A 14055-nucleotide genomic window follows, 5' to 3' on the forward strand; every position below is an offset into this window, starting at 1 on the left:
TCCTTTCCCTCGCATTAGGCTTATATCCCAAACCATAACGGTCCTGTTTGTTAACTAGGATCGGTACTTCAACCCTTCCCTGGAGGTATTTTCCAAATCCTCTTCCAGGCAATGCTCCCTTTCCCATCGTTAGCTATAAGCTCATTGACGTAGCTTTGGATATCTTAGGCTCTGGGATTTTGCTCGTCTCAATGACAAATGTGGCATTTACGAATTCCAATGATCGGAATGAACACTCTATCGCTTCACTATCAGCTTCTATGTATGGTATATCATCGGTGACTGATGCAATGATGTCTTCTTCTGCACCTATAGTCACCAATCGACCCTCTATCACCAATTTTAACTTTTGGTGAAGTGACGATGGTACAGCCCCTGCGGAATGGATCCAAGGCCTCCCCAATAGGCAATTGTAAGATGGTTTAATATCCATTACCAAAAAGTCTACCTCGTATGTATTTGGACCAATCAATAGAGGTATCTCGATTCTTCCCATCACTTTTCTCTCAGTGCCATCAAATGCTCTCACTATATTTTGGCATGATTTCATGTGAGAACTATCCACAGGTAGCCTGTTTAATGTGGACAGGCGTCAAACATTCAGGGCCGATCCATTGTCAACGAGGCGATCCAATTTGTTCACTGAGATATCTTTAGCGACATAAGTCTCATTTAGCACTTTTATCAACGCATTACGATGTATCTCTGAACTTAGAAGTAACTCGAGCACTGAGATGCGAGCCGGTTGCTTATGCAGTTGTTCCACCACGCTATACTCGCTATGCTTCAAGAATTTTAGGAATTCTCTAGCCTCATTTTCAGTCACCGGTATGTTAATATGCGGTTCAATTTCGGTCATCTTCGTTTTATCTTGTTCAACCGCCAAGGCTTTTCCTTTTACAGGCTCCCTTTTTGTATTTCCCGGGTCGTAACGTTTTCCACTACGCGTATAGAAGCCTGCGTCATTACCCTCTTCTGAAGCATTTATCGGGTTCTCCTCTCCCGTGATCATCACATTGCAGTCGTAATTCCAAGGAACATTTTTGCTATCCTTGTAAGGAAAGGCTACAGGTTTTTGGATTATGACCCTTGGCGCCAGTTGTATTCCAGATCCTGTGCTTGTTGGCCTTGAAATAATCACCACCGGGTGATTTTGGGCCTTTCCCGTAGGCCCCTCCTCCGAGGCATAAACTTCTCCTTTTTCCAGTCCTTTGATCTCTTCATAAAATTCTAGCTCTTTGTTGTTCATCAGATTTTGTACCATGGCCTTGAATTCAATGCAGTTTTGAATGTCATGGTCTTCTTCAGCATGAAACTCGCACTACGTCTTCGTTCCTTCGGGCCTTTCTTTTGAATCTTGTTTGATGAGACCTCCTTCTATCATTTGTCTCCAAACCCAACTCAATGGGGTTTTTATCTTTGCAATGTCGGTTTTGATTCTCTTTCTCCCACATTCGATTATTGCGTTTACCCCTTTATTAGCATGATCGGGTAACGGATTCGCTGCTACGTTGGGTCCTAATGGGTTGTCAAACTTCACAATCCCCATCTTAATGAACCTTTTCACCGCCTTTTTAAACCCAGTGCAGTTCTCAATTGAGTGCCCTGGTATCCCTGCATGGTATTCACATTGGGCATTCGTGTCATACCATTTGAGATATGGAGGTTGCATGGGCTCTAGATAAAATAGAGATACTATGTGTGCATCAAATAACTTCTGATACAGTTCCCCGTATGTTATTGGAATGGGCGTGAATTGAAGTCTCTCTGTGTTAGTCCTTGTGTTAGGCCTCGTGTTGGGTTCCTGCCTTGAGGGGGCTTGGTGACTAGTGGTTATCATTTTTGGAGGGCCAACAGTAATCGGTTTTGAATGGCTCTTGCTATATGTGCTTACGTTGTTTACTTCGCCCTCTTTTTTCCTTGGGGCTGGTCTTTTGAAGTTTTCCCCCGTGTTAATTTTACCGCTCCTTACCGCGTTCTCAATCATTTCACCAGACATTACCATATCCGAGAAGCTCTTGGTAGTACTCCCCAACATGTGGTTGATGAACGGGGCTTTCAAAGTGTTGATAAACAACATGGTGACCTCTTTTTCCAAAAGGGGTGGCTGGACTTGTGTTGCCACTTCTCTCCATCGTTGGGCGTATTGCCTGAAATTCTCGCTAGGCTTTTTTTCCATGTTTTGTAACGTAATTCGATCGGGTGTTATATCCATTACATGACTGTATTGCTTCATAAAAGCTTGCGCCAAGTCTCTCCATGAACTAACTTTAGCACGACTCAGTTGGTTGTACCATTTGGCTGCAGATCCGATCAAACTGTCCTGGAAGCAGTGGATTAACAGCTGAACATTGTTGACGTATCCTGTCATTCTTCGACAGAACATAGTTATATGAGCTTCAGGACAACTAGTCCCATTATATTTTTCGAATTCCGGCATTTTGAACTTAGGTGGGAGTACTAAATCAGAGACCAAACTCAGATCCTTGGCGTCAACCCCGCGATGGTAGTCGATGTTCTCCATGACTCTAAATTTTTCCTCTAACCATCTACATCGGTCCTCCAGTTGTTTTGGCAGGTTCATTCTTGTTTTTTCTGTTTCTGCCACGTCATCGAGGTCCGAGACCACCGGATTAGTGGGATTATCCCCGGGATTAAAACCCGAGCCCATTTGAAAATGCACTGGTACCGAGGTACCAGCTAGATATTGAGGTCCAATGGTAACCGGTACCCTCGGTGGGTACACCTCTGGTTGTGCTTGGATGTTAGTTGGGGTGAAACCTGGAGGATAAACAGGGTCATCGTTATCCTCCCCAGCATCAACTAAGGGGTCTTTTCCTTTGTTATTCCCTCCAGCCAATAACTGCTTTAATTGGTTCATAACGGTGTTCTGGGATTCTAACATGTCCTGCTGGATTTTTTCCAGTCGTTCATGCATCTGATCTTGCATCTCTCGTTGCAACTGTTCCAATCTTTCCAACCTTTGATCCATTGCTTTTGTTTGGCGACGAGTACTGTAGTGATATTTGATTAGATTTTGTTGGTTTCCAGGGTAACTTTCATAATTTAATTTTATTAGGGTCATTTTATGAAACTTACTGCATATGATGTAATGCAAATGTATGAGATGAATGCAGAAAGAGGCATTGATTCGAATTCAATTTCATTAGAAAACTAAACTAGAAAGCAAATCTCTTTACATAAAATAAATTACATATACGGCTTCGCCTTTATACTTAAAGCCTTAACCTTCCTAAGAAGCCAAGCTAAATCTCGACCTCGGCTTGATTCTGACTCATATTTTAAACTCAATACATCAGCCTGAACTGCTAATGTTTGCAGGTGATCAGCCACTTCCCGCACTTGAGTCACAGCATTGCCCATAACGTAATCTCTATCTCTAATCTGACTTTGAGAATGATGGAATTGTTCTTGCCATTGATCATTACTCCTCTCAAGAAGCTCCATTCGTAGCTCAGAATTGTGTAATGCGTCCTCAAGCTCCCCAATCTTTCCTTTCAGTTCTTCGATCTTATTTAGGCTCGCTCTTAATTCGATCATGGAGTTGCGACTACGGTACGAGTGAAGTGACTTTTCTAGCTCTGCCACCTTAGCCTTTAATCTTGCCTTCTCATTTCGGCACTCTAACAAACTCCTTTCCAAAGGTTTTCTCGAGCTCGAGCATCTTGAAATTTCTTTTCCCACTGATCGGCCCTATTCTTTTCCTCATTGATCTCTTGTCGCCACTGCTCTGACGTTTTACCCAAACCGACAGTTCTCATTGACAATCGCAGCTTCTTGTAATCTGTTTTTAGACTATCCAAATCCTCTTCAGCCTTGTTCTTTCCCTTCCTTAATTTCTCGGCTTCTAGCTTGTGGATATCGATGTCTAATCCCAAATGCATTCTTTCTTCTTCTAGCTGTTCTATCCTCTTTTCCAACTCAGAATTTATTTTCTCAAAGTCTCGTTTGATGATCTCTAATTCTGACGGAACTACTTGTAGATGCTCCTATATAGACTGAACACAATCTTCCCTCGGCTTAGGGATGTTGTCATTGACTCTTTTACTCCACCACCCATAATATTCGGGAGTTGTCATCGCTCCTACGGTAAATCTTTTCATTCGGTGAACCTGTTTCCAAGCGTTAGATATTTCTCGAATTTTTCTCTTGTAGTTTTCATCCTTATAAGAAAACTCACATTGAGCCAGCCCTTGTGTTGCTGGTATGAACTGTCTCGATCTATATTGTCTTAATACGAGTAAAGGGGCATAACCGACAGCTCCCTAAATTTCGAGTAAAGGGACCCAGTCGAAATCACCACATCGATACAGGATCTCGTCGGGTACCATCCAAGGAGCTTTCCATTCAACGTCATCCTCCTGAAGATTTGGAGAATCGTCATCCACTTCTCTTCCGTGATGTCGTCTCGTCTTGGTGTAGCAACTTGTTCCTTCAATGGGGAATAGCCTTCTGAGAAGGCTCGATAAGAGACATTTTCCACCTTCCAAAAATGACTATGGAACCATACCAATAGTAGCTGTGCGCATCCGATGAACCTTCCCTCCCCTGCTCTTCGACATGCGCTTAGAGATCTGAAGGTTTCTGCTAAGATTGCCGGGATGGGCGTGACTCCTTTACTAAGCCGATCGAACAAATCAGAGACGGCCTCATCTATGTGCCCTAAAGCTCTAGGGAAAATTACCAATCCATAGATACCTAGAGCGAAGACATCCACTCTTTTCTTCACATCAGGGTGTGCTAATACTAAATCTCGCAAGCTTTTCCAAGGAACGCATTTACTGTCTCCTTTCTGTTGGATTCGGGCAGCGACCCACTGTTCGCTCATCCCTGTAATGCTCATCAATTTTTTTAATAATGTCGGGACACTAGCAGCTCTAGAATAGGCCTTGTCAATTTGAATCTTTGGACACCGAAGCAAGGTCGTATATTCTTCCACGGTGGGCACCAAGTCCACTTTTCCAAAAGTGAAACAACTGTAAGCAGGATTCCAAAACTGGGCTAGGGCTCGGAATAAATGCTTGTCCACTTTGACACCAAGTAGGTAAGGCAAGTCCCCGTAGTCACAGTAAAACATCTGCTTGGTCTCATCGTCCATTGATCCCATATTTCCTTCATTTCTCGAAGATCATTTTGGATTACGCTGATACGGGTGAAGTCCCATAACTCTGATACGTACCCTTCTGCAAGACTATCGCCTTTCTCTCTCCACATCGTCTCAGCCCACGCTCGTACAGCTGCATTGTCTTCTACTTTATCAAGAAACCTCTTTCCATGATAAGCTTTCTATCTATACTGAACGTGAATCGACACCTCTTTTGAAATGAAAATGCCATGCAATCACAAACAAAGCAAATCAGAGCTAGGATTTAAAGTAAACAATAATAAATAAAGCATCTATTCGGTAAGCACTAGGGTTTGGAATAGCTCAATCTCGGTGGGTTCTTATGGCTCGCTATATGTGGTTTGGTTCTAAAGTAAGGGTACCTGAACCAACAGATTCCTCGATCCTCACCCATTATAGGCTCATATGGACCGAGTTCAGTTCAGGGGAATACATTTCCCTATGGCCATGCGGAGATGAAAATCTCACGAAGACATAGGTACGGATGTATCCCGGAAGCGATTCACTATCCCATGCGGAGGTGAAAACCTCACGAAGGCGTAGTTTCTCACTCCCACTTAAAAGGGTATGACCAGCGGTCATGCAATGCAATGTGCAGAGGTATAAAATAAAATACAAAACACGATAAAAAAAATATAACTCAAAACAAAAGAGATGCAATGAAAGGATCGTAAATTTAAATCGAATTTTCCACTTTCAACAAAAAGACAAGAAATAATCAACACGTGGCTTGACCATCTTATTGTTCCCCAGTGGAGTCGCCAAGCTGTTAGCACCATTTTTTTGATGAAAACGGGGTCGACTTGGATTTTGAAAAAAAGAATGAAAACGGGAGTCGCCACCAATCCTTTTTTGACAAGGTGTGATCGGGTCACCTCAAAAAGTGATTGTTTTTAATAAATGATTTAATTTTATTAAAACAACGATTTTGGTCTACGAAATTCAGAAAAATGAGTTCGGGAGTCGGTTACGCACGAGGAAGGATTAGCACCCTCGATACGCCCAAAATTGGTACCTAGTTGATTAATTAGTGTCTTAGTGTCGAAGATAAAAATGTTTTGGAAATGTGGTTCTTTTCTAATAACGTTCGAGTGACCCGAGTTGATTGTCAAAAATCTTCTTGTTTCGATGACCGCAAATTTATAATTTGAAAATCACAAAAGGATGCCCAACTATTTGGTCCAACAAAAAACCGAAACCCAGCACAGTAGGGCACGATTCCTCGAATTTCCGAACATCGAACATTGCCTCACCTTAGAAAATACGAGTGAAATTCTGAAGGGATCTTCAATTATTTTGAGCAAATGAAAAAGCACAACCCAGCACGATAGGGCTCGATTCTCAAATCGCCAAACATCGAACATCACCTTCGTTTTTTCAAGGTTTTTAATAAACATGAATGAAAATCTAAAGGAATATTCGATTGTTTTGAACAAACGAGAAATCACAACCCAGCACGATAGGGCATGATTCCCGAATTGTCAAACGCCGAATATTGCCTTCGTTTTAAATGATTTTTAGAAGGTATGCGTGAAATTTTGAAGGGATATTTGATTATTTTAAGCAAACGAGAAATTGTAACCCAACACGTTAGGGCACGATTCCGCGAATTGCCAAATATCGCACATCGCCTTCGTTTTAAAGAATTTTTAAATGATTGATTATAAAAATAGCTTAAAACATATTAGTTTGACTTGAAATATGATATAAGATAATATATAAAGTAAATTTATGAAATCTTTATATACAGATAAACATTGGGTATAATTATTGATAAAAAGAATGAAATTAATATTGTATAAAAAAAGAAGTAAACATATACGTTATATAAATAACAAAATATATATATAAAAACATAAGGATAATATAAGATACAATGAATGATTTAAAAATGTTATTCACATAAATAATTTTGAAAGAGAATATATATACATAGAAAAATATCTACATAAAGTTATATGAAAATAATAACATGTACCATAGCAAAAATAATTTAATATGTGCCCTATACATGTGAAAAACGTAAGAAGTAATTATATGTCAAAATATCATTTAATTAAAATATGAATTATAGGATTAACCTAATTTTATCATAAATTATATACATAATAATTTTTTTAAAAAAAAACACAATTAATTACAAACTTATTAAAATCTATATGTATAAGAATATTAAAACTTACTAATGGATGCAAATTAAATATAAATACAAAATATATGTTTAATAATAATTTAAATAATATACTAAATACCAAGAAATAATAATTCATGGTAAGGTATTACACATATTAAATGCATTTAAAATTAACCAATCGTAGAATTACAAGGCCAAATTAAACTTACAGTAAAAATAAGGAAGATAATTTGCAAATAAAGCAATTACAAATGAATTAATGCTCAATGCACATAAATGTAGGAGGACTGAATTTGTAATATCTCGCATCCACAATGCATTAATGAACCGCAGATCAAAATGAAATGATGCACAAATTAGCAGGCCAAATTTTAAAATACAAGGTAAGCCAATTGGGCACAAATTGAAGACTCGCGCAAGAGGGAGATCTAACGTGCAAATCTGCCATTTAACAAAATGGTGCAAATCTATTTCACTTTTTTGGGCCAATGCGCAGACCTTTACTGCTATAAACAGTGCCGCGTGGCTTTGTGAAGGATTTTAAACCCTCTTTCCTTCAAACATAATCTAATTTCAACCATTTTTTTAGAAGTAGTAGCAGCCATTAACCCCCAAATGATAGGGTTTCATTTGGCTAGCAGACGACGAGCCAATATTGGACTAATGGCCGACGACGTGCGGTCAACAACCCAACCTTTGCCTGTGAAGATTGCAATCATGGAGATCTGGTAAACCAATCCATCTCATTTCCTTTTTTTAAAAAAAAAACTTTAAATTGTGCTTTGCTTCTTTGAAATAAACAAAAAACAAAGAAGAAAAAAGTTGAGAAGAACATTCGACCCTCACCTAAATCTCTTCATTTCAGAGATCATTGGGTTTTCCTTGGTGTCGATCCATAAATTAAAAGAAATCTAACAAACCAAAAATAGATCCGAAAAGAAAGAGGGAAGAAAAAACTAGAGATCACCTTTATACTGGATTTTTTTGTTATGTATGTATGCAGAAACGTATATTGTGCCCAGTGAGCGTTCATCCCCCTTTTGTGATCGATTTTGGCTTTTAAAGCCGATCTATAAACATTCATTCCTATTTTGTTTTCGTTCTTTTGTTTATTCTTTTCCCCATTCCTCGCATGCTTCCTTTTGCTATTGTTTTGTCTCTGTTGCAGGTGTTCAGTGTGGTGGTGCACGTGGTTGTGGTGATTGGCTTTTAGGTTTAATTTTTTGGGTTAAATTTTGGTCAAGTTTGGTTTGTAATGGCTGTTACTTTGGTTTATTATTGGTTATTGTTGGTATGGCCGGGCAAAATGGGCTCGTACACATCCAGTATTATCTTAGGTCAAGAATTTGCATATCAATTCGGTCAAAAGTTGTATGAAATTTACAGAGCCGAAACACTTTGTCGGATCGAATCGTGTGCTACAAAAGAAAATGGTGGCAATTTGTCATCGGTTGAGTTTAAGCCCATTGATGCCATACTAATGGAAAATGATCACTATTTCCTTGGTAAGTGGTTGTGCGGCACGTACGACCCGATTCGATGTGTCGTTCTCATTCTGTGAATTTGGTGTAACTTTCAATGAAGTCGAGAAACAAAATTCATTATGAAATAATATTAAATGTATGAGAGGTTTGTTCTTTTCGAACAGATGTCACTTCAAAGACTTCTAAAAGTTTTAGTTAAATTTATGTGACGAAATCAAACCATATAATTAATGAGAGTTTAGCCAATACAGGACCATATTACAATAGAATTTGTCAAATTTACATGTTTTTTTTTCCTATTTTGTTTGATTGAATTTGCAGAAAATCAACAATGGAGTATTTAAGCATATGAAAAGATTGGGAGAAGCTTTGTTTGAGTTGCTATCAGAGGCTCTTGGTCTTCAACCAGACCACCTTAACTCAATCGGATGTAGTAAAGGGTGTAGCATAGTGACCCACTACTATCCACCTTGCCCTCAACCTAAACTCACTTTAAGGGTAAGGAAACATGCAGACCCAGGCATATTAACAGTGCTTCTACAGAACCATATGGGCGGCCTCCAAGTCCTTCACGACGGTCAATGGTTCGACGTCCACCCCACTAGAGGCGGTTTGGTCATAAACGTCGGCGATCTTCTTCAAGTTAGCTTCAATTTACATCAACTTTATATTTAATCATCCCAATAGATTAGCCACCAACTATTTTAATGTTATTTATGGTAGGTTTTATCAAACGATAAGTTCAACCAGTGTGAAGCATAGAGCAACTGCCAATCATGTCGGACCCAGAATTTCAGTACCATGTTTTTTCTCAGGACATGCTAGTTTACATGACAAATCATTTGGGCCAATCAAAGAGCTGATATCAGAGGCAAATCCTCCTCGATACAAAGAGTTTTTATTAAAGGAATATATTGCCAAATTTTTGTCTAGCTCGCTTGATAACAAGCCTCCTAAAGATTACTACAAGATGTGATGCTATAAACTATCAAATTGCCATCAGAATACCAAGCTGAATAAAACAATGTCTTTGATTTTGTGTGTGTTTTAATTGTAATAGAACTCTATTTATATATTTACAAGGAGAGTGGAGTTATTTATGTATTTTGTTGTATTATAAATGTGTTTAAAATATTTTGTATTTAGATAAATTTTGATACATAAATTATCTGTATCATAATATTTTTATATTTACAACATCAAGGTTCAAGACAACTATAATTCCACAACTTACTTTATTGTTATAACTTAAATCATTCTTATTAGAGACAAATTTAAGGGTGACAGGTAGGATTTAGCCACAAAAATGAGAATATACAATTTAATCTCTTTATAAAAATAAAATTATAAAAATATATTTTGATCATTTAAAAATTTATAATTAAATTTCGATCCTATGAACAATATTTCTAAATTCAATTCTAATTATAATCTCCATTAAATCTACTAATGGCAATGATTTCATCTACTTTTTCACTAATTATTCTCATCTTCAATCAATTAATTCCTAAATATTATATTTCCCATTCAATCAAAAATTTTCTAGCTATACTTTCCACATCAATGACTTAAATTCATAGTTTATGGTTCTTGACTTCTTTTTCTTCTTTTGACCATAAATTTTTAAAACTGTAGTTATTACTCGAATATAAATATATAGATCCTTGTTTCACGTGGATAATACAAGATTGGATTAGTAAATTCTGTTTCATTACACAAGTTGACCATCACTCCTAGTTCGCTAGACACGCAACAGTGATTTTAACTGAACATGTGTTCAGTATTTTACTTAACACTCACCTATTAATAAATTAATTATATATAAAATTTATAAATTCCATACTTTCTCTATACCACACACCTCCATTAGATATTTTTAAAAAATTTAAAAAAATTAGACCTTTTATAAAATTATTAATAAATTTATCTCTTAATCATTTAATTTTAAAAAGTTACAAAATGATCATTAAACTATTTGAAAATTTTTATTTAAATAATTGGTTGTTAAAATCGTTATTGTATGACCTTCTCTTTCGCATAACGAGTACCCAATATAAAGTCTCTTTCACATTCTCAGTTCAATTTTTCTTTTATGAAATAAACTTTGAATGTTGCGGATTTACAAACTGAAACCAAAGAGCTATCTTCTTCGATTCTGATATTGATTTTTAGACTGACTTAAATCTAAAATATGTATTCTATTTGTCATGACATTGATTATCGCCGACAATAATCAAATAATAGTAGAGTTACTAGCTGGACTTAAAAAAAAACACTTAACACTTGAGACTACACAAAAACTTTCAAACAGTTTAGTAACTTAAATGACAACTTTTTAATAATTCAGTTACTATTTTATAACTTTTTAAAATTAAATGATCAGAATATAAACATAACAATAGTTTAACGACCTTGGGTATAATTTACTTTTTAAAATTTTATGAATTTTAATAATTTATTAATTTAAAATTAAACTAAATAAACTAAAAAAAATGGGTGTTCTAACACATCCAACCATTGGGGCAAGTGGAGATCGTTATCTTCAAGTAAAGTAGTATTTTAGTTCTCAGATTCCATTTTTCAAATATTGTATGAACAGAAAAAAGCTACTCAATTAGCAGAGAAAATGGCAACCGAAACCTCAGTCGATTATGACAGAACCAAAGAGTTGACGCAATTCGACGACACAAAAGCTGGTGTTAAAGGACTCGTCGACGCCGGAATACTTAACATCCCCAAGATTTTCGTTCGACCAGCCGAGGACCTTGCCGCCGAAGAACTGAATTCCGCCACAAAAACGTCGAAGTTCCGATCATAGATATAAGCAACATCGGAGACAGTATCCGGCGACAGGAGATCGTAAACGAAGTTAAGATTGCATCAGGGGAATGGGGTTTCTTCCAAGTGATAAACCATGGGATCCCATTAAGTGTTTTGGATGAAATGATTGAAGGATACGTTTGTTTAATGAACAAGATTTAGAGTTGAAGAAAGAGTTATATAGCCGTGACAGTGCAAAGAAAGTGAAATTCCACTCAAATTTTGATCTTTATACTTCAGAAACTGTTGATTGGAGACACTTTGCAACTTACTTTCCTTGATTCTGACCCTGACCCTTCTCAAATGCCATCCGTCTGCAGGTAACGAAGCACTATCTTAGTTCGTTACTTCTTCGAAAGAAATTTGTTGTAAATTTGAGGCTTGTGGATCCCTTTAACATGTTCGATATTGTCATGAGTGGAGGTTCTATTTCCTGATTTCATTGAAAGCTGCGCAAGATTCACGGAATCAGAACATTTCGTTGGATCGATCTATGTACCACCAAAGAAAATGGTTACCATTTGTCGGGTAAAACTACCATAGAGAAGTTTATATTAAGGGTTAGATTGCATTTTTCCTTCCATACTAAAAAAAAATAAAGAAATTAGTCTTATATATTCGATCAAAGAGTAAATTGGTCTTTCTGATAAAAAATTTAACAGAAAAGATTAATTTATTCTTTGATATAATGTATGGGACTAATTTACCCTTTTTTGAATAGAATGGGCAAAAATGTAATTTAATTCCTAGTAAAGGATCTCTATAATCCTTTTACTCCATTTGTGGTTACTAAGGTTTGAACTCACTCCTAAAGGATGTATAGATAAAGTGGCAGCATATATGTCTATTGGTGCTATTTAGGGCTTGAGTTCAAACTTTACTATTGGCCAATAACTATATTTTCTCGATAAGCGCACAACTTAATCTAACGAAATGTTCTCATTTTATGAACCTCGTGCATCTCTTAAAGGAGTTAAGAGCCAAAACTATGGTCTTAACATATTGAAGGATTTCTTTAAAAAATTGAAATTTTTTGATAACTTTGAAATGTGTAGTCTGCTTTAGAATTGTGACCAAACCAAAACCACAAAATTAAGGGTTGTTTAGCCGATTATAGAACCATATTCAATAGAAAATTTTCAAATTTACATTGGGTATTTTTTGCTTGTTTAAATTTGTAGAAAATCAACAATGGAGTATTTTAAACATATGAAAAAATTGGGAGAAACATTGTTCGAGTTACTATCGGAAGCACTCGGTCTTCAAGCAGACCACCTTAACTCAGTGGGATATAGTAAAGGGTGTAGCATAGTGACCCACTACTATCCACCTTGCCCTCACCTGAACTCACTTTAGGAGTAAGGAAACATGCAGACGCTGGCATATTAACAATGCTTCTACAGAACCATATTGGCGGCCTCCAAGTCCTTCACAATGGTCAATGGTTCGACATCCACCCCACTCGAGGTGGTTTGGTCATAAACATTGGCGATCTTCTTCAAGTTAGCTTCAATTCACATCAAATCTATATGAATCTGTCCTAATAGACTAGTACTGACTCTTTTTATGTTGTTTGGTAGGTTTTATCAAATGATAAGTTCAAGAGTGTGAAACACAGAGCAATTTCCAATCATATCGGACCTAGAATTTCAGTGGCATGTTTTTTCTCAGGACATGCTAGCTTGCTTGACAAGCCATTTGGACCAATCAAAAAGCTGATATCAGAGGCAAATCCTCCTCATTATGAAGAGTTTTTGTTAAAGGAATATTTTGCCAAGTTTTTTTCAAGCTCACTTGATTCCAAGCCCCCTATAGATTACTACAAGCTGTGAAGCTATAAACTATCAATTTGGCATTAGAATACCAAACTGAGTAGAACTTTTTTTTTTGTGTGTGTTTTAGTTTGTATTACAAACTTAGTAACTATTGTGTAGTGTATTTTTTTTGTATAATAAAGCGTATTTAAATATTTTATATTTTACATAAATATTGATATATAAATAATCTGAAATTATATTGGTTTTCAAGAAATACATATATTCATATTGTTTTCTCTTATTACATTGTATTTTTTTCCCACATTATTTAGTCTTAAAAACATGGCTATGTCCTTAAATATCTAAAAAAAAACATGACTATCATTTCAAGTCTAGTCTAGACCATTGTGATCTTCCTTTTAAGTCTACCTATGACAAAGATTTCATCGGCAAAAAGTATCACAAATGCTTTTATAATATAATTGAATTGCATTTTATCATCTTTAATATTTTTGCTATGTTACATAACATGTATAATTTTAATTAAAAAATTAAGTTTCAGTCATTGTGGTTCACATATCACCTTTTAATAAAATTAATTATATAATAAATTATATATATTTTTAAATCCTACTTTTTCCAACTACTACCTCAACAACAAATAAATACATAATAGATTATTTTTAAAATTTTAAGGTATATTCCATATAAGTT

General features: G+C 36.3%; 2 protein-coding genes across 3 annotated transcripts in view; both read left to right on the top strand.

The window, feature by feature from the left end:
- The window catches only part of LOC107928514 (1-aminocyclopropane-1-carboxylate oxidase homolog 1-like), a 41510-nt gene that overhangs the window by 12320 nt on the left and 15135 nt on the right, over nt 1–14055 (top strand). The gene's annotated exons all lie outside the window — the stretch shown is intronic.
- On the top strand, nt 11289–13564 carry LOC107944222 (1-aminocyclopropane-1-carboxylate oxidase homolog 7-like). 2 transcript variants are annotated; one of them, XR_005901436.1, is made up of 3 exons: nt 11289–11904; nt 12766–13086; nt 13165–13564. XR_005901436.1 is itself a non-coding variant. In XM_041077265.1 (2 exons), exons 1-2 carry the CDS (start codon nt 12976–12978, stop codon nt 13414–13416), a joined length of 363 nt encoding a protein of 120 aa, XP_040933199.1. In that variant the 5' UTR covers nt 12929–12975; the 3' UTR covers nt 13417–13536. The 2 variants fall into 2 exon arrangements, 1 of the variants encoding a protein (XP_040933199.1); XM_041077265.1 differs by lacking the exon at nt 11289–11904 and having other exon boundaries at nt 12929–13086; nt 13165–13536.

This window comes from Gossypium hirsutum, chromosome A09 (assembly GCF_007990345.1).
Source record: "Gossypium hirsutum isolate 1008001.06 chromosome A09, Gossypium_hirsutum_v2.1, whole genome shotgun sequence".
Classification (NCBI taxonomy): Eukaryota; Viridiplantae; Streptophyta; class Magnoliopsida; order Malvales; family Malvaceae; genus Gossypium; species Gossypium hirsutum.

Excerpts from the sequence above, each read along its gene's own strand:
- LOC107944222 (XM_041077265.1), top strand. The coding sequence starts at position 12,976 with ATGCTTCTACAGAACCATATTGGCGGCCTCCAAGTCCTTCACAATGGT. Across the intron at positions 13,087-13,164 it reads ACATTGGCGATCTTCTTCAA|GTTTTATCAAATGATAAGTT; the intron begins GTTAGCTTCAAT and ends GTTGTTTGGTAG.